Source organism: Triticum aestivum, chromosome 3A (genome assembly GCF_018294505.1).
Source record: "Triticum aestivum cultivar Chinese Spring chromosome 3A, IWGSC CS RefSeq v2.1, whole genome shotgun sequence".
Lineage (NCBI taxonomy): Eukaryota > Viridiplantae > Streptophyta > Magnoliopsida > Poales > Poaceae > Triticum > Triticum aestivum.
Window position 1 is genome coordinate 124,213,041 of NC_057800.1, and position 18,069 is coordinate 124,231,109.

The 18,069-nt window shown below is 45.3% G+C and overlaps 2 protein-coding genes and 1 long non-coding RNA gene across 7 annotated transcripts in view; 1 reads left to right on the forward strand and 2 right to left on the reverse strand.

Moving 5' to 3' along the window:
- LOC123060624 (F-box protein At3g07870) overlaps positions 1 to 9,550 on the reverse strand; it is an 11,606-nt gene extending 2,056 nt beyond the window's left edge. Inside the window, exons 1-4 of one of the 5 annotated variants that reach the window (XM_044483407.1) lie at positions 9,262 to 9,550; positions 7,761 to 8,933; positions 3,768 to 3,828; positions 2,244 to 2,385 (exon numbers count right to left, since the gene is read on the reverse strand). In XM_044483407.1, the coding sequence (XP_044339342.1) occupies positions 2,244 to 2,385; positions 3,768 to 3,828; positions 7,761 to 8,933; positions 9,262 to 9,543 (1,658 nt within the window). In that variant the 5' untranslated portion in view covers positions 9,544 to 9,550. Of the gene's footprint in view, positions 1 to 947; positions 2,386 to 3,767; positions 3,829 to 7,760; positions 8,934 to 9,261 lie in introns of those variants that run through there. The other 4 variants (XM_044483406.1, XM_044483408.1, XM_044483410.1 and 1 more) reach the window with 4 other exon arrangements.
- LOC123060627 (uncharacterized) lies at positions 2,768 to 6,409 on the forward strand. The gene is made up of 3 exons (XR_006428067.1): positions 2,768 to 3,390; positions 4,769 to 4,903; positions 5,743 to 6,409. It is a non-coding gene; the product is annotated as an uncharacterized lncRNA (long non-coding RNA).
- Positions 9,551 to 14,913: 5,363 nt separating the features above from the next.
- Positions 14,914 to 17,096, reverse strand: LOC123060623 (peptide-N4-(N-acetyl-beta-glucosaminyl)asparagine amidase A). Its single transcript, XM_044483405.1, has one exon. It carries the CDS (start codon positions 16,946 to 16,948, stop codon positions 15,125 to 15,127), a length of 1,824 nt encoding a protein of 607 aa, XP_044339340.1. The 5' UTR covers positions 16,949 to 17,096; the 3' UTR covers positions 14,914 to 15,124.
- Between the last annotated feature and the right edge of the window lie 973 nt (positions 17,097 to 18,069).

Genomic DNA, 18,069 nt, shown 5'->3' on the forward strand with positions numbered 1-18,069 from the left:
CCGCTCAATGCAGACGCCCGCGCCTGCCGACACCGCACTTGGGGAGGAGATGCCCCCCGCCGCCGACGCCGACCGGGCTTTGCCCGGCGGCGCAGCCCGGCGGCGGCGAGGAGAGGGCAGGGGAAGGGAGAGCTCGCTTGGCGGCGCTGGGGTTTGCCCTCCCGGTCGCCGCGCGGGAGCGGCACGGGAGGGGATTTCTGTCGTGACTCGGCATAAAATAGTAGAGTAGACAATGTACCAATCTAATTGCTGGCAGTTTATTTAAATTCATTGGACAAAATATGTATATGTATGTGTCACTAAGAATAAAAGTAGACAAACTATTCAGAGAAGAAAAAAGTACACAAACTAGATGAACATAAAATGTGGGTAACCTGTCAATCTATAACATAATTAACCAGCAAAATCTAAATAGGACAAGCAGCCACAAAAGTAAACCGGACAAGTCTGAACACCGGCGCTATAAATATGTTTGTAGCGACCAATGCGAATCAGACCCTCAGTTTCCTCATTTTTTTTTCTTTTGTGTTGAGAGTGCTTTCACACAAACTCTAGACGAACAATTCTTACATGTGATCTCTCACTGGTGGACCTTTGAATAAAACCTAAGATAGCTTCAGCAATCCAAATTAAAGCTTCACAATAATTTCCATCATAAAAAAGAAGGGATAATTGGTTTTATGCCCCTAGTTGGGTCACACTCGGCAGGTTTACCCCTAGTTTCCAAAAACCAGTGGTTTTGCCCAAGCCATTTCGCTTCTCTTATGCTTTTGCCCTTCATCACGATTCCATCCAGTTAGTATCATTTGACTGTGTGTTGACTGCCTGTGGACATTTCCTTGGACCTTTTTACCCCTTCTTCTGCACTCTCTGGCAACACACTGCCAAATGGGACCCATAACTGAGAAAAACATCTCTCTCATCTCACTACCATGTGGGACCAACGATGAACCAAACCAAATAACTAAATAACATTGCCATGTTGTAAACACCACATAAATTTTGCATAACATTTTTGTACAATAATTAACACAACATTGATCAATTAAAACAACAGTAATTAACACAAGAATCATCGGTCCCACATACAACAAACTAAGCAATAGTTCACAATCACTAGTTAAATCCTAGCTAATTACATGGGGTCAAAGATTAGAGGCCGCAGTCCGTAGGAGGATGAGCTCGTCAGAGCCAACAGAGTCGGAGCCGAAGCTCACCAAGTCCTCCTCGTCGGACAAGAGGAGGATGAGCTCGCCGGCGCCATTGGAGTCAGATCCACACGCCTCCTGCGACGGTGGCCATCACGGCCTTGTCCCACCGACGGGCACCAAGGTTGGCCACCAGCCACTGCCATTGCAGCCTCCGCTGGCCTTCCCCTCGCTGACCACCAGTGGGATTCATGGCGCCGCCGCCGCCTATGTTGGCCACCGCCACTGGCCTCTCCCCGCTGGCCACCGATGGAATTCATGGCGCTGCCTCCGCCTAGGTTGCCCACCGATGGGATCCATGGCACCGCCGCCATCGCCGCCTGGGTTGGCCACCGACGGGATCCATGGCTCCACCACCGAAGGGACCCGTGGCTTCGCTGCCGCCGCCTAGGTTGGCCTCCCACCGATGGGATCAGCTACATCGGCCCGCATGCGGGCGCCGGCGTGGCCACCCATGGGGACGTCGGTGTGGCTTGTTGTGTTGTGGCCTGGCTCGAAACCATGGCGGTGGAGCACCGAGGGTGGGGAAAGGGATAGTGGGATAGGATTTGAGAGAGGGGGGATCTGGGACTAGGGTTTGACCGATGGGAGAGAAAGAAAAAGAAATTGGGATTACTTTCTCAGTGATGGGTCCAACAGTGTCTGGTGAGAGAGTGAGGAAGCAGGGGCAAAATGGTCGAGCGAAAAGTCCATAGACGGTTAACACAAGGTCAAACAGCACTAACTGGACGGAAACGTGACGAAAGGGCAAAACCATAACAGGAGCAAACAGGCTTGGGCAAAACCGAGGGTTTTCGAAAACTAGGCGCAAAACTGCCGAGTGAGACACAACTAGGGGCATGGAACTAAGACCCTGTTCGGAAGCTCTCCAGCTCCGCGCTCCACCGGCTCCGCATGAGGAGCTAGGCCGAACGCCTCGGCTCCGCGAAGCAAGCTTCTCGGAGCGGAGCCCCATGTAATGCAAATCGGTGGAGCGAGCAAAGTCCAGCTTCGCGAAGCCCAAATCGTGGAGTTGAGCGAAGTCTAGTTGCGTACCGGTTCGATTCATTTATCCCGAGCTGCTGTACAAACCAGCCACCAGCGCCAGCCCATGCAGCATGAAGAGAAGCAGCCACAGCCTTCCGAACGCACGCAGCTCCTCGCGGAAGCTGGAAGCTGGAGAGCTGCCGAACGGAGCCTAATTATCCCCAAAAATAAAGGGATCATAATCTGCAGTTGCCCAAAACTGCACAACTTGATAGGAGAAATTGATTGAAAACATGACCACAGATATAGAGAAATTCATATGCTAATGTTGTGCATCAGACCAATGACACTGCAACAATTACTTTTCCTAAAAATGCACCTACAATCTTTACCTACTAATAAACCAGCGATTGCTTCTGGTCGTACGTCGTCGCCAATTTTGTAGAAAGGTCCCTGTGGTTTTCGATATTCAACCCGCGGTCCTTAAAGTGAGAAAACGTTTCCAGCCCTGATCCGGCCCGCCCAGGCCCGAGTGCCGCCACCCGTAGGCCGCCACCACCAGCGCCCGCAGAGCTCCCAACCCCGAGCTCCTTCTCCCGTGCGCCTTCTCCCCAGCCTTCCTCACGCGTCGTCGGGCGACCGACGCCGCCACCAGCGACCATCCAGGTTACGCCACCGTCCCCTGCCTTCTCTCTTTCCTCTCTCTCTCTAATCTCCTCATCTCTCCTTCTCCCCAGGAGCTCAGCGCCAGCGCCATGGATGCCCAGTCCTCGAGCTCACCTTGGAGGTTCGAACGCCGCCACGGGACCTCCACCGGCCAGATCCGGCGCCTCCCTCCCCGGATTCGCGCGCCCTCCACCTCCTCTACCCGATCTGGCGCCCCACCCACCTCCCCACCACGCCCCGCGCGCCGCTGGCCGCCTCCTGCCCCATCCCGCCTCAGTGCGCGCCGCCGGGCGCCTTATGCCTCCCAATCCCATCTCCTCCTCACCTGCGGCTTCTTCGCCGTTCACGGCTCCCGAAGCTCGAGCGGGCCGATCTACGCGTCGGTGACCTCGTGGGAGGCAGAGGATGGGATGGTGTGCTGTGCTCGAGAAGAGTGGGCTCGACTAAGGGGATTGGAGGGTGGCGTCGGCGGGCTCGCGGACGGGGATGGAGAGGGCGGTTGCTTGCAAGATCAAGGCTGGGCAGGCCGGAATTGATCTAAAAAAACAGGGTATGATGCAATCAATCTTCTCCAGCTATGTTCATATTCTTCTCTGACCTTGGAAATCTTCAATGTCATCTGCTTTCAAGTTCTGGCCACACAGGAATCCAACATCTATTGTTGGCAGCAGATTAATCTATTTATGATAGTTGATGCAACAGAGGGGTAGGGGCAGATCGTCTTCATCGCATTATGATAGTTGATGCAGCACCATAAAAAAAAAGGCCAACATGGCTCTGTGGTGGTCATGACTGCAACCTAACGGATAGTTGATGCAGCGTAGGATGAGGTGTTCCGATGGTGGTTTAAAGTAGATTGCGATGCCGCCATAATTTGTGCATTGCCCAGTGAAGAACCTAGAGAGGATGGAAATCACATCAACTTACCTATCCGATGTTGTCGAGTTTGTCCTCGGTTCTCAAACTCTCCACTGGCATGTAACCTATCCTGAAATTCATTTAATGAATCGACAAATTATCTTCATACCTTGCGTCGTGTCAAGATAAAATTTATTATGTAGATTCCATCCATGAGTGTACTTCTCTAGATCCTTGACATCATTTCCCTAATGCACTGTGAACTGGTTTCAAGCAAGTTATTATGGAGGATTTAGCTACACATTTTGGTCTAAGATGAGGTCACTAACTTGTCCTTCTCTAAGCTTTGAAAACCTGGGAGTTTCTGACTGCTAAATTAGACTACTGTCCTGCAAAGTAGATCAGCTATTTGACCATAAAAGTTAGTTCAATTTAGTTATTCCAGCCGGCTAGCTAATGTGGTTGTTGCAAATAGCAATAGCAGGAGCACATACCATGTTTCTTTGATAGTGGGTTTTCACGCTTAAGCAGCAAAAAATATATGTGTTCTATCTCTAGATGTTGTATCAGGTAGAACTACTGACAAGGAACAAAATAGAACATCAGTCACGTATAATTGCGAAGAAGAGTAAGCCAGTGCAGATTGAGGCCATACAACAATGGCTTAGCCGGGTTCAAGTTAGCTCAATTGTTCCGACATGCGATTTTTTTTCCTCTCGTGTTTATTCTTGTGACATTTTACAGAAATATAAATAGCATGCAAGCAATCAGGTTGATCAGAGCCAGATAGTTCACTACAGTAAGCAATGCAATGTAAGAGCATATGTTGTCATTAAAATTCCATTCAAGAAGAATTTCATATGTGTGTGTTAATTGGTTTGGTGCATTTATTGATAAATGATTTATCGGCCATCTACCAATAAATCGGTCTGGCTCCTCAAGGCAAAAACCTCAAAATTTATGACAAAATTCATCCTTATGCTGGATTACAAGCACTTATGTTGTGTACATTTCCGTGGACAAAAGGATCAGTCGGTTGGTTATGAGTTTTGTGCTTGGTAATTTTTCAGATCGTGGCAGATTGTTATCGCTAGCAAGGACTCACTGATCTCTGATGTGGCTCTCAATGGTGATGCGATGCAAAATGGACAAATCCATCATCGTTAGTCTGCTGCTGTTGGCTTCTTCTGAGCTACTAATATCAGGTTGTTTTGTTTCTGTTGAGCAGTTTAAGCTTCAAGGTTGCAACTGAAATGTGATCAATTGTGGTTGTTCTCAACTTCTCATTCAGCTCATCCTGATAATGTGGCTAGAGAACTGTATATCAGTTTATTAAGTTGGCTTCCTATCCGTTATGTAGTTTATGTGTGAATCCTGCAAGTCGTCATGTTCAATTGTGGTTGTCATGTCGAATTCGTCCTGATCATACTGAGCGCAAACTGTAGGGTTAGCTGTGTTTGATGTTGAATCGCTGATGATCACATTGTCGGAAAATTATTCCTGGTTTCCTTTCTATTAGTCAGTTTTAAGTGCGAGTGGTACAAGTCATATTATTTGATTGTTGTTCTCTTATCGAATCCGTCCCAAGCATATTATCCACAAACTATATTTCTGTTCAATATGTCAAACTTATTTCGGTGACTATTTTGTTAATGTTCAAATTAGCTACATTAAAACTAAAATCATATGGGAATCAGAGCGATTTACAAGGACCCTTTGGGGAGATACTTTGCAAATGTGGAACAGGAATAAAGCATGTTAGTTACATGGCGGAGATGGGATACTTAGTTGATCTGAACCATTTTGCAGTTCACTTTTAATCTGAAAATTGTACCTGATACTGATCATGACTTCTTTAGGTTCTGAGGGCTTAGATTGAAAACACCATGACAATTTTTTGTATCGCAGTGGGGTTGGCTGCTGTATTATGGAAGATTTGGAGATTTATGAATGAGGCCTGTTTTGAGAATAAAAGCGGTGTCTGATACTTTTGTTCTGATTCATGTGGTTTGTTATTTGGTTAAACTCATGGTCAATTTTGCAGATTAGCGCTGATTTGGGGAGTAAAGCTCTTCGAGCAAGTGACAAAAATCAAGTCTTCTGAGCATCTCAAAGATGGCGACCTGAAGTCGTTTGACTGGCAGCTTAAAAGCAATTAAAGTGCACAGAGAAATCAAACTTTTAAAGCCACTCTTGCCATTTGTGGACTGTTCCTGCTTGTTGGTGACTGCTTTTGCGAGTATGTTCACTCTCATCTACTCCCTTCGTTCCAAAATAGATGAGTCTACTTTGTATTAACTTTAGTACAAAGTTACAAAGTTGAGTCATCTATTTTGGAACGGAGGGAGTAGCAATGAAATATTTTGTCTCTGTTGCGCAGCCGCTGAAAGGGCAAACTCCAGATCCTAGATATCTATGGGTTTTGGGTGCCCTCTGGGGTTACCTGAATGTTCCTATTTCTGTTTCTTCTTCCCTTCTTAGTTTTCTTTATGATGTAGATGAACAATTGGTTTGTGTTAATAGAATTCAGAGAGGAGGCTCTCTTTTAGAAAATCTAATGAGGGGAGACTGAATGACCGAGTGTAGATGACACTGACCAAGTTTAGTAGTATGTGATCCTACATGTCGCTCCATTAATTCTTCTAGATAATTCCTGTATGCTTAACTGTTTCCTCATTCAGTCCAATAACGATGACAGATCCAAGGTGGTATCCTTTGTAGCTGAAGGAGAAGATGTATGCAAGGGTGTATTCCATATACTGTTATATCTTTGTGTCATTATAACATATATATTCCTTCAGTGCTTAAAATGATCTCATTGCCAGTATGTTTACGACGAAGATGGATACTCTCACTGTATTGCATAATTGATATTCAGCACTAAGTGCTATCCGGTGCTTATCACACACATACATGAGTAGTCAAGTGTACCTTTACATAGTAGCAAGTATTTTTGGTAATCACTACTGGTTTATGTCTTGTGAATCAAAATATCAGATAATATCAAATACCTGTCTAAAAAAATGTCTCGTGAATCAAATATCAGACCAGGATTGAGCAGACAATATCAAGTTTGATGAGACAACAATCCACACGAAGCAACAACCGAAGATGACAAGGGGACTTTACCGAGTAGGCATACGTGCTGACACCAACGCGGCATGGAGGAGCGACACGGGAGGCTAGAAGAAAAGGTTGGGGTAGAGCTCGCATGGCAAACACGTTGACGCACAACATGGTTGCTCAGGCGATGTCGAGCCAGAGGTTGATCAAATAGAGTGGGGATTTGCGCTCGTCCACGCCAATACGGTGTCGTTATTGGGTTAAATGCGTGTGCTATTTTCTTTTCCCGTTACAACGCACTGTATGTTTACTAGCAATATTTTTTTAAGAAAAAAGGATAAACTCTTCCCAAGAAAACAACCAACTATCTGTAGAAAAATTCAACATAGTAAAATGGTCAAAAATGGTTAAAATTTCCCAAAAAAGTTTCGTTTGTTCTTAAAAATATTTTCATTTTAAAATGTACAAAACTTAAAATAATCAAAATTTCTTTTTCAAACAAAAGACATCTGTTCAATTTTTTCCAATTTTTGTATAAACGTTAGCTTTCCTTAAACGTGTCCCAATTTTTGTGAATTTTATTGAAAATAAGGAAATATTTGTAGTTTCCTGAAAAGTAAAAAATAAAACTGATGGGAAACTATTCCATCCAAAACTACTCTTCCATCAGACGAAGAATGCAAAATTGCAAAGTTGCTTTCATGTCCAAACCTCATGCTACAAAAAGCAATAATCAGTGTAACCTTTTTTTAGGGTAGTATAACCTTATTATTGATGTTTATTACAATTGAATATAAATAATGGTGCATAAAGCAGATTGCACGCATTTTTTCGCCCGGTGCATCGCACGGGCATTTGTACTAGTTCTTTATAATCCCTAAATGTTCCTTACATCACCTAGAAAATTATCTCTACGACACAAGAATAAAAGCAAATGATACTTAGGACAGGACAACATACATAAATAAATAATTGAAAGCATACGAGGATAACACTGACCTCAGAAGTGAAGGTGCTCTCTGAAGACAACAGACTTCCAGTGTAAGTACCAACAGATGTGGAATTTCTCATCCCAAAATCAATGTAAGTCTTGGTAACCGGATTATATAGTCTTAGTGATCCTGGTGCAGAGAGAACTATCTTCCCGTCATTTAGAATTTCCAAGGGTTGAGCAAAGAGATTTTCAGGTTGGAAATCTAAGCTGTAGCTTTTATTCCAGAGACATTTCTCACTATCCATCAAAAACCACAAGTCCAAAGAGCAACCTTCAGGATTGTGTGCCATAACTAAGAACCCATCCAAATTTACCGGTGATAGCTCCAAGTATAGACTAAAGTAACCGCACCTGCCATTGCTGTCCTTAACAAAGCTGCGCACTGGCTTTGGTCCTTGGACAATCCCCATCCACTCCTCTGTCTCAAGGTTGAACAAAGCCATGCTACCCGGTTTGACACGGACCCCAGAAAACGTAAAACGTTTGTATAGAAAATCCAACAAGAAATAAACGACTCCTTTGACAACAATACTTCTGTTACGGTTACTTGTGACAGGGGGCGGAGGGCCCTGTTTGCCCCTCCATCTTGCATTGCGACCATCATCAAGGGTGATGACCTCACAGAGCATCGGGCTGGACTCATGATCAGAATTATCGATGCTAACACAGCGTAGGGCCTTGTATTCTCCCGTGGTGACAACCTGTCCCAAGTCAAATGATTCTGGAAAGAAATGTTGCACATGTGCATGCTCCTTTGCGCGGCAACTGGGCAATGCAAAAGTATCGCCCGTGACAGGGTTGATCACATGGCGGCCCTTATGTCCGGTGACACAAATAAGGTCCAGCCGGCGTGTGCGCACCATCCTGGCATTCTTCATGGTGGTGGCTATCCGCTTAACAACATGGCCAGACAAGTCCATAATGTTAATGGTGCCTCTTTCAAACATCTCACAGTTACATGTGACGATTAGTGGCTCGGGGTGATGGGACTTGTGCGCTGCAACGAAGAGCGGATCCGAGAGGAGGGACCTCCAGGATGGGCAGACTGCTCGGAAGAGGCATAGCGTCTTCGCCGGGAGGCGCACGAGGATGTGGTGCAGCATGTCTTCAGGCAGCACGGCATCGTTGGAGGCGGCAATGGTCACCTTTGGCGGCATCACTGAGGCGTCAGACTCTGTCTGCAACAACAGCAGGGGAGTACGCTTATCATTTTCTCAGTAATCAGGCGACCAAGAATACCCAAATATGCACAATAGAAACAACAGGTACGCATCAAGTGGGTATTTCCTTTCGATTTTCATTGTGCTGTACTATTCACCAATCTCGTGTCTCGGAAACGTATTGCCCTACGAAATTAGTATGTGTCGTTGCAAACTTCTAGGGTTCCCGAAGCTAATTAAAACCTAGACTAGATCCAAGCCAGCGAATCATCCGCTTGGTGACGTCTCAGAGATGGGGCTTGAGCGTAGATAAGGTATGGCCGGGCGGGGAGGGAGGGGTCGTTACCACGGAGGCGAAGGCTGGTGAGGTGCGCAGGCGTGCGGCCGGAACGGATGGACGGCGACGAGATCGGAGGTGGCGAACGGAACTGGCTTCACCGAGTCGACTAACGCGGTAGGCGACGCTGGTGAGGGGTGCAGGCGTGCGGCCGGAGCTGGTGGGCGGCGACGAGGCCGGAGGCGGCGACTGGCGAGCAGAGAGGGGAGAGTGCCCACCGCCTTCGCCGGCCGAGTAGACTGTGTTACTTAATTTGGGCCGACCTAACTGGGCCTTTGGTTTGGTTTGCATCCTTGGGCTCTGCATTAGATTTGCTTTTTGCGAGGAAGCTCTGTATTATTAGATTTGCTTTGTGCACACGCAATATAGAAAATTTTTGGGCTTGGAGTGCTGAACGACCGGGCGTCTTCTCAGTTAAGTCCGCATATCAAATGGTGCTGAACACCAAATACCAGAGAGAGAATTGGATAGATGAAAATGCCGGGGCTTCGGATATGACTTCTCAAGTGAAAGCATGGACCTCATTGTGGCATACTAAGGTTCCATCGAAACAGAAATTTTTTGCATGGCGTTTAGTCCAGCATTCAGTGCCTACGGCGGATGTTCTACACCACCGTAATATGTCTCAGTCTCCTTTATGTGCGTTGTGTGGAGCCCCGGACTCATGGAGGCACGCATTGTTGGATTGCACCATGTCGAGGTGCATTTGGGCTTTATTAGATGAGCATGTGATGGAACAGATGAGCATGAACAGCGATGTTAACGCGGAGAACTAGCTTTTCGCTATGCACGAGGTTCTTGATCACGCAGGTTTTGTGAAGCTAATCATATCACTTTGGGCCGTGTGGCGAGCAAGGAGAAAGGCGATCTACGAAGATATATTCACTAGCCCAATGTCTACTCACCAGTTCATTGTCTCGTACCTGAATGATCTCAAGAGTGTTGAAACATCGGGAAGGACGGCAACTGCCCAACCTACTTCTAGGCCAACACAGTTGCTTCGCCCTCCGGCGAGTCTAGCAAAGATTAATGTTGATGCGGTGAAAAGAGGTAATCAGGTAAGGGGTGTTGTAGCTACAGTATGCCGGGATCAGAATGGTCTCTTTTTGGGGGCCTCGGCGATCGGTTTCAGCGGAATTGGTGATCCCACGACACTGGAGGCGATGGCAGTTCGAGAGGCTCTGGCTCTAGCTCAAGATCTTCATGAACAAAAAATACATGTGGCTTCTGATTGCAAGGTGGTGGTGGACGACATCAAGCAACAGAGTTTGGCAAGCTATGGTGCGATAATATATGAAATAATAGAGTCTAGTAGGTCTTTTACTATTTGTAACTTTGTCAATGAGTTTAGGAGCTCGAATTTCGAGGCTCACAATCTCGTGAAGCACGCTCTGAAGTTAGGGGTGGGCCGCCATGTTTGGTTAGGGCACCCCAGAAATCTTTCTTTCGTCCCTGTAAACGTTGCGACGTCTTAATAAAGCTTCGTGGGTTTGTCTCAAAAAAAAAGTTTTCAACATGGGCCTCCAACTTTTTCACAAAAGAAAAACGAGGCCTCGTTTTTCAGTTCTCATGGTCTATATGTCGTCTTGTGCGTCCTCAGAGAGAGAAAAACTGTTGTCTTCGTTCACTATCTAGTTATATTTTTTTTGGAAGGTAAAGGGAGTTTTATTGCAAGATTATAGAGTTACAATCTTGAGGCCACAAATCCTCAATACACGATGGTACTGAGCCCAACCACACAGCAGTAGTTCGTTCCGTGCGGCTATAATGGGCCAGTCGATCGGTAACTCTATTCTGAGAACGGTTAATCTTCAGAGGAAAAAACTCCCTGGTACCTAACAAGTCCTTGATCTCCAACACAAGGTGGCCATAAGCTGATCTACAAAGTGCATTATTGGACAAGCTTGATAAAGCTTTAGAGGAATCCGACTGCACAACCACCGGGAGGTCCGAATGTTGTATAGCTAGTGCCATGCCTTGCATTAACACGTGTAGTTCCGCCTCTAGCGAATCATTGCAGTGGAAGATAAAACGATAGGCTGCAAAAAGGATTGCTCCATCACAGTTTCTTAGAACCATACCAACAGCCACAGAGCCGTCGTCCTTTTGGAGTGATCCATCAATAGAAAGGGCCACCGTCCCAGCTGCAGGCGCCGGCCATGGAATTTTGGGAGGTCGGTCAACTCTCGCCTTGGGTGAAGCCTCTAGGGTAAGCATCTTGCCTTCTATAATTTCATCAGTTGAGTACCTCCCAGCCAATTTGATCGACTTGCAATAACTGTCCAAGTACTCAACATTAGCGAGCGCTGGCGTACTCTCTTTCCCATGTATCAAATCATTAAACATCTGCCAAATCCTCCACACCAACATACTGTATTTGGCTGAACATGTGATTATAGAATCAGCACAAGCCCATAATCCATTCCTTTCCAATTCATAATCTCAACATCATACCAGACTGAGGTTGCTCTCGAAAATGAATACATATTTTTTTCTAGGGGTCTTTGTTGCCCATTTTGTCTGAGGAGTTGCCATTACGATGGAACATGCATACTGGAGTACTCCCTTCGTTTCATGAAGTTTTTAGCTTGTCCTAACTCAAAATCCTTTAAGTTTGACCGAGTATACAGAAAAATATGCTAATATCTACAACCAGATTATACATAGCATGAAAGTACTCCCTCCATCTCAAAATAAATGTCTCAAGTACAAAGTTGAGACACTTATTTTAAAACGGAGGGAGTATATTATATGAAGAATACAGTCATAATAATTTGATGGTGTAGGCATTGGCATGTTTTTCTATAGACTTAGTCAAACTTAAAAAAGTTTAACTTAGGGCAAACCGGATACTTCATGTATTTTGGAACGGAGGAGTATGAGGCTAATTGCACTACTAGGAAAAGGGCTATAGATGGAAATGACATTAATGGCACACCAGAACATGTGGTGTACTAATGGCGCACCATGTGTTGGTGCGTCATTAGTGTCCAAATACTAATGGCGCACCACATCCACGGTGCGCCACTAGTAAATTATTTTCAATTTTTTTTCAAATTTTTTTATTTATTTTTTCAAAACTAGTAATGGCGCATCAGTGGACAGTGTGCCATTACTAGTTAAAAAACTAGTAATGGCGCACTGTCAACTGGTGCATCATTACTAAGTTTTTTTAAAAAAATTCAGAATTTGTTTTATTGTTTTTTCAAAACTAGTATGGCGCACCACACCCACGGTGCGCCATTACTAACTTGGCCCAAAACATACCGAATGCACCCCCTCCTCCCTGTGGACCGCCTTTTCAGTTTTTTAAAAGATAAAAGAAAATGATGGAAATGTAAAAAAATAAAAGAAAGTAAGTTTCCTATGTGATATGTGGTCTAGTTGTTGGGAAAATTTACAAATATGAATTTTGACTTTATTTGCAAAATCTCTCTGAAATTTGTAAAATGGGCATAACTTTTGCATATGAACTCGGATTAAAAAGTTTTTTATATGAAAAATCATCTACTCGAAAAGTTACATCCGAATTTAACAGGGGGATCCCGTTAAACATTTTCAAAATCCCCAAAATCCTAACAGAAAAAAAGTTACGGGGCTTTTAAGATCCGGAGGCAAAAAAAATTCAAAAAATTTCAAACTTACTAGTGGCGCACCGTATGCTAGGTGCGCCACTAGTAACAGAAAAAAACTTGGTTTAAAAAAAATTGAATTATTTTTCAAAATATGATACGTAATATGACCGGGAAGTTTGAAATATTTTTTCAAAATTTCATCATACTCATGAATATGAACAAAGTCCTAGACATCAGCAAGGTTTAATAGGATTGATATGATAGATATATCAACAAGTGTCTGTGAAGTGAGGTGGTGTTGGGGTTGGATAGAACTATGAAGTTAAGCGTGCTTGGGCTGAAGTAGTGTGAGGATGGGTGACATTTCGGAAAGTTTGACCACAAAGTGTGATTTGACTTGAGATTAAGCATATTGACTTGAGATTAAGCTATAGTGACCCGAGATTAAGAAAAAAAATCATTTTAAAAAAAATGAAAAAAAATATTACTAATGGCGCACTACTGGTGTGCCATTAGTATCTGGTATACTAATGGCGCACCAGTGATGCGCCATTAGTAAAAAATACTAGTGGCATCATTAGTAAAAAATACTAGTGGCGCCATTAGTAAAGAATAATAGTAGTGCGCCATTAGTAGGCAAAACTGATGCGTCATTAGTAGGCCTTTTCCTAATAATGTTGATTTAATGCAACATTTGACAAGGCAACAATTGGTAATTAAAATCAAAAGTTACCAAGATTCAAAAACTTATCTTGGCAACTTTTGTGAGCTTGGCCAAAATGGAAAACGGTAACCAATCAATCACTAGCTAATATTTAACATTTGCCAAATTTTGACATGGCAATTTTTGGCATCAAACCAATCATGCTCTATTATAGCTACGATGCTAGGTGGTTAGAGAAGTGCTGAGAAAACAAATCAATTTTAAGCACGAGTGCATATCTGTGGAGTGCAAGTGATTATTTAGACACCTCGACAATACAAATTTATGGGTTCAATTTATGGGTGACCTTTCGGAAAGTTTGACCATAGAGTGTGATTTGACCTGAGATTAAGCATATTGACTCGAGATTAAGCCATAGTGACCCAAGATTAAGAAAAAAATAAAAAAATTATTTTTTTAAAAAAAATTGAAAAAAAATATTACTACTGGTGCGCCATTAGTATCTGGTATACTAATGGGCACCAGTGGTGCGCCATTAGTAAAAAATACTAGTGGCGCCATTAGTAAAGAATAATAGTAGTGCGCCATTAGTAGGCAAAACTGATGCGCCATTAGTAGGCCTTTTTCTAGTAGTGTTGATTTAATGCAACATTTGACAAGGCAACATTTGGTAATTAAAATCAAAAGTTACCAAGATTCAGAAACTTATCTTGGCAACTTTTGTGAGCTTGGCCAAAATGGAAAACGATAACCAACCAATCACTAGCTAATATTTAACATTTGCCAAATTTTGACATGGCAATTTTTGGCATCAAACCAATCATGCTCTATTATAGCCAACTACGATGCTAGGTGGTTAGAGAAGTGCTGAGAAAACAAATCAATTTTAAGCACAAGTGCATATCTGTGGAGTGCAAGTGATTATTTAGAAACCTCAACAATACAAATTTATGGGTTCAATTTTTCTTCATAAAAATTTTCGGATTCTGTCCTGTTTTTGTGGAACAATTTTCTGTCAAAAGCAAAAAAACTGGCCATTTAAATTGCGCATTTTTTTTCAACAGCAAGCTACATTATTTAGACAGAGAAGTAGAGAACCCAAAAGACCGAGTTGGCAATATTGTCTTTAGCTCATCCGAAAAAGGAAAAATCTCATTCCTGTGCCATCAACCCTATTGCAAATCTTGACTGGGATGCTGAATGCTCATGGTACGAGCAGGGAAAAAGGAAACCAGTCTCTTTATACTTCTCCGGTTGATAAGTTCAGAAATATTTGATTGCATCTATTTCAATGCGAACTACATATGGATGTATAGTCATATTTCAGAGTGTAGATTCATTCATTTTTGCCCCGTATGTAGTCTATATTGGAATCTCTAAAAGACTTGTATGTATTTCGGAACAGAGGGAGTAGTTGGAATATTTTGAAACCCAAGCGCCACTTTTATTGATTTATATACATTCCAGAAGAGAAAGTTGTCTTGTACTAGAAGACTTACAAAGTGGGATGCTTGCAGAGATAATTTCAAACAAATTTCTTACCTAGTACATGAACGATAATCTAACCTAACAATCTCGAGTGGAGAGACAAAGTAAACTGAACGATAGATAATTCAGTTGCACACCTTCCCAGTTAAAGTTTCAGCAACCTTTTCCTAGCTGGTTGATTTTTATTGGAGGAAAATTTGACACCACTAGACGGCGATCCCTTTGAGCAAGAATCACCAGAGTTGTCAGAAATTATAGTGTAATTCTTGCTGCTCACATCCCTGAAGTAGCATCCATCAGTACCCATATATTTGTACACCTGATGTGTCTGCCCCAAACCACTAACCACCAAATTCTTCTTCACCTTCATTGTGCCGCGTGCTGACTGTGCATTCCGCAAAGAGCGGTACGAGAACCCTAGCTTCCCACCCGAAACACTCTTCTCGTTGATGCCCAATTTGACAAGCGAAATCAATGAGTACTCATCACCCACCTGGTCTGATGTTCCAGTGTAGACATACAGCGGAAACACCTTGTGAACCTCCTCTGAGAGAAGAACAGCAGAAGTATCCTTGACAAAAACACCAGACTTTGCATCAATCGTTTGGTTCACCACTTGCACAGTGCCATTGCTCCTATATACATTGCTGTTAACATAGCTAAATCTCTGGTAGAAAGTTGTGGTCACCTCCCCGTATGATGATTTCACCGACCCGGTTGCGGAGACATGCCGGCTTGCGCCCGTGACGAACTTACCATCCAGCCCACTGAACCCATAGTCCAAATTCAGTGCCAGTGCCGGTGCATCATAGCTGATCAAGCTCCCGACTGTTTTCTTGCTCTTGTGATCCAGCCACAGATGTAAATTGGCATCGATGTACCACACATCCAATGCATTGGTGACAGCAAACCCAAAATTATGCTCCTTGCCGTCCAGGAGCTTGCCCAAGAATGGCGTGATATCAATGTCATAGGTAGGCAGATTGAATGAGCCAATGCCGGTGATTGGCCGCCAGAGAAGTGGGTTGATGCCGCCGGTGTAGATGACAGTGAACGGCCAAACAGCACCGACGATATGGTCATCTACTTTAACAATAACCTCCCGAAACGCACCATTGCCAGAAACGCTGGACAAATTGTTGGCCTGAATGTACTCATTGGGAGGGTTCGTGTACCAGAACTCATCGCTGGAGTGGAAGGAAACGGATACCTCAAGGACCGCCCGGTAGGTGTTCGACGGAATGGAGAGGCTCTTGGACTGCACGTCGGTGGCGTTCTGGACGGCGAACCACTGCCCGTCGTTCAGAGGCAAGCTTCTCGAGATGGGCACGATCAGATCGGCGTGCTGCGTGAGCGGCGGCGGCGCAGGGTGGAAGTAGAGGTGGAGCGTGAGGTTGACGTGGTAGACGCCCGTGTAGGTCTTGTCGACGAGGTTGCCAAGGTACACCGCGACCTCGCCGGGCTCATTGAGAAGGGCCGCGTACCTGGTGACGTCGCGGGAGACGGACCAGACGATGCCGGTGGCGCGCGGCTCGGCGGTGCAGCTGCGGAGGAGCTCGGCGCCGGAGAGCCAGACGCCGAAGATGCGGTCGAACTGGCGGCCGCGGCAGTCGGCGGCCCACTCGAGCACGGCGAGCGCGAGCGAGGCGCCCCGGGCGCGCGCGGCGGCGAGGCACTCGGGCGGCGCGTAGGCGGCGGTGACCGGGGGCCTGCCGTAGGTCTCGCCGAAGGAGTGGGAGAGGAGCAGCGCGGAGCAGGGCCCGGCGCTGCCGAGCGGCGGGCGGATCGGGCGGTCCACCTCGAAGAAGGTGGTCGGCGGCGCCGACGCGTTGAGCGAGGCGAGGTGGCGGGACGGGACGCGGTGCCTGTGCGGCGCGGCGGCCGCGGCGAACGGGAGGAGGAGAAGCGCGATGAGGAGGAGGAGGAGGCGGCGGCGGTGGCCGGAGGCGGCCGCGGCCGGCGACGCCATGGCTGGGCTGGAGAGCGGGGAGCACGAGATGCGGGGGCGGTGGGAGTGGAGCCGGACAAGTAAACCTGGGGGTTTAATCGAGGTGAAAGGTCGCGTATAATAGAAGAGGTTGTTGTCGTTGTTACGCCGTAATCTAGGCGATTTGGGTACGAGGCGGGCCCGCCAAGGGGTTTGGTGTGGATTTTTATGTTTGATGAGTCGCGTAAGTTACAATAATTATGTGTTGCGTGCGCGTGTCCAGCGTGGAAACGTGAACCTAGTACTTCATCTGGGTCTGGATTCTGGATGCTCCGCTGTGTGTGTGCACGTGCTGGTGATGATGAGCCTACTGCGTCCGGATCCGGATTTGCGGCAATTTTTGCAAGTAATTGCAGGTGTAAAATATTACTATTGCAAGTATTATTTTACCGAAATCCACAAGCGATTTTCTTAATGATCACAGCGCTAAATGTAATAAAGATGATCATACTATCCCCCCCCAAAAAAGATGATCATAGTTTCAAAAAAAAGATGATCATATTTTGATCATGTTTTTTGTAGTAGAATTTTAGCTTTCCTAGAATATGCAACATGTTTTGTCTCGCTTTTCTAGTGCAGAAACTTGTCCGACATGATCACTGCGATTAACATGCAACACAGTCAACACACATACAGCATAACCACACGATCAATGCTTTATATTTCACCACACATACAGCATAATCAACATATACACATATTTTGGGGACTTCTTTTCTGATTTTTTGCCGGAATTGAAACGAGCAATTCATACCGGTTTTCAGTTACCAGAGGGACAATGAAAAAGAGGACAAAAAGGTGATTTTACTGCTGCAATTCATACTACATATCTGAGGACAGTGAGCAGAGGGACATAAAATCAGGAACACAACACACTCAATTGCTACATGCTTTTATGAAGCTAGGGTTTGTTTGCAACTTACCCAAGCATGCGAGGATCTAGCCCGGGAGCCCTCGGCACACAAGACAAGTGGATTGGGGAGCTCCCCTGCAGCTCCAAACCATAGAATCCACTCGCTGGCGAGTATCGGGGCCGATTTTGCCTGCCTGTTGCTAGATGGAGCACCAGAGCTTCGACCCATGGCGGCCGGTAGCATAGAGCG

Coding starts and splice junctions, on each gene's coding strand:
- LOC123060623 (XM_044483405.1), bottom strand. CDS start 16,948: ATGGCGTCGCCGGCCGCGGCCGCCTCCGGCCACCGCCGCCGCCTCCTC.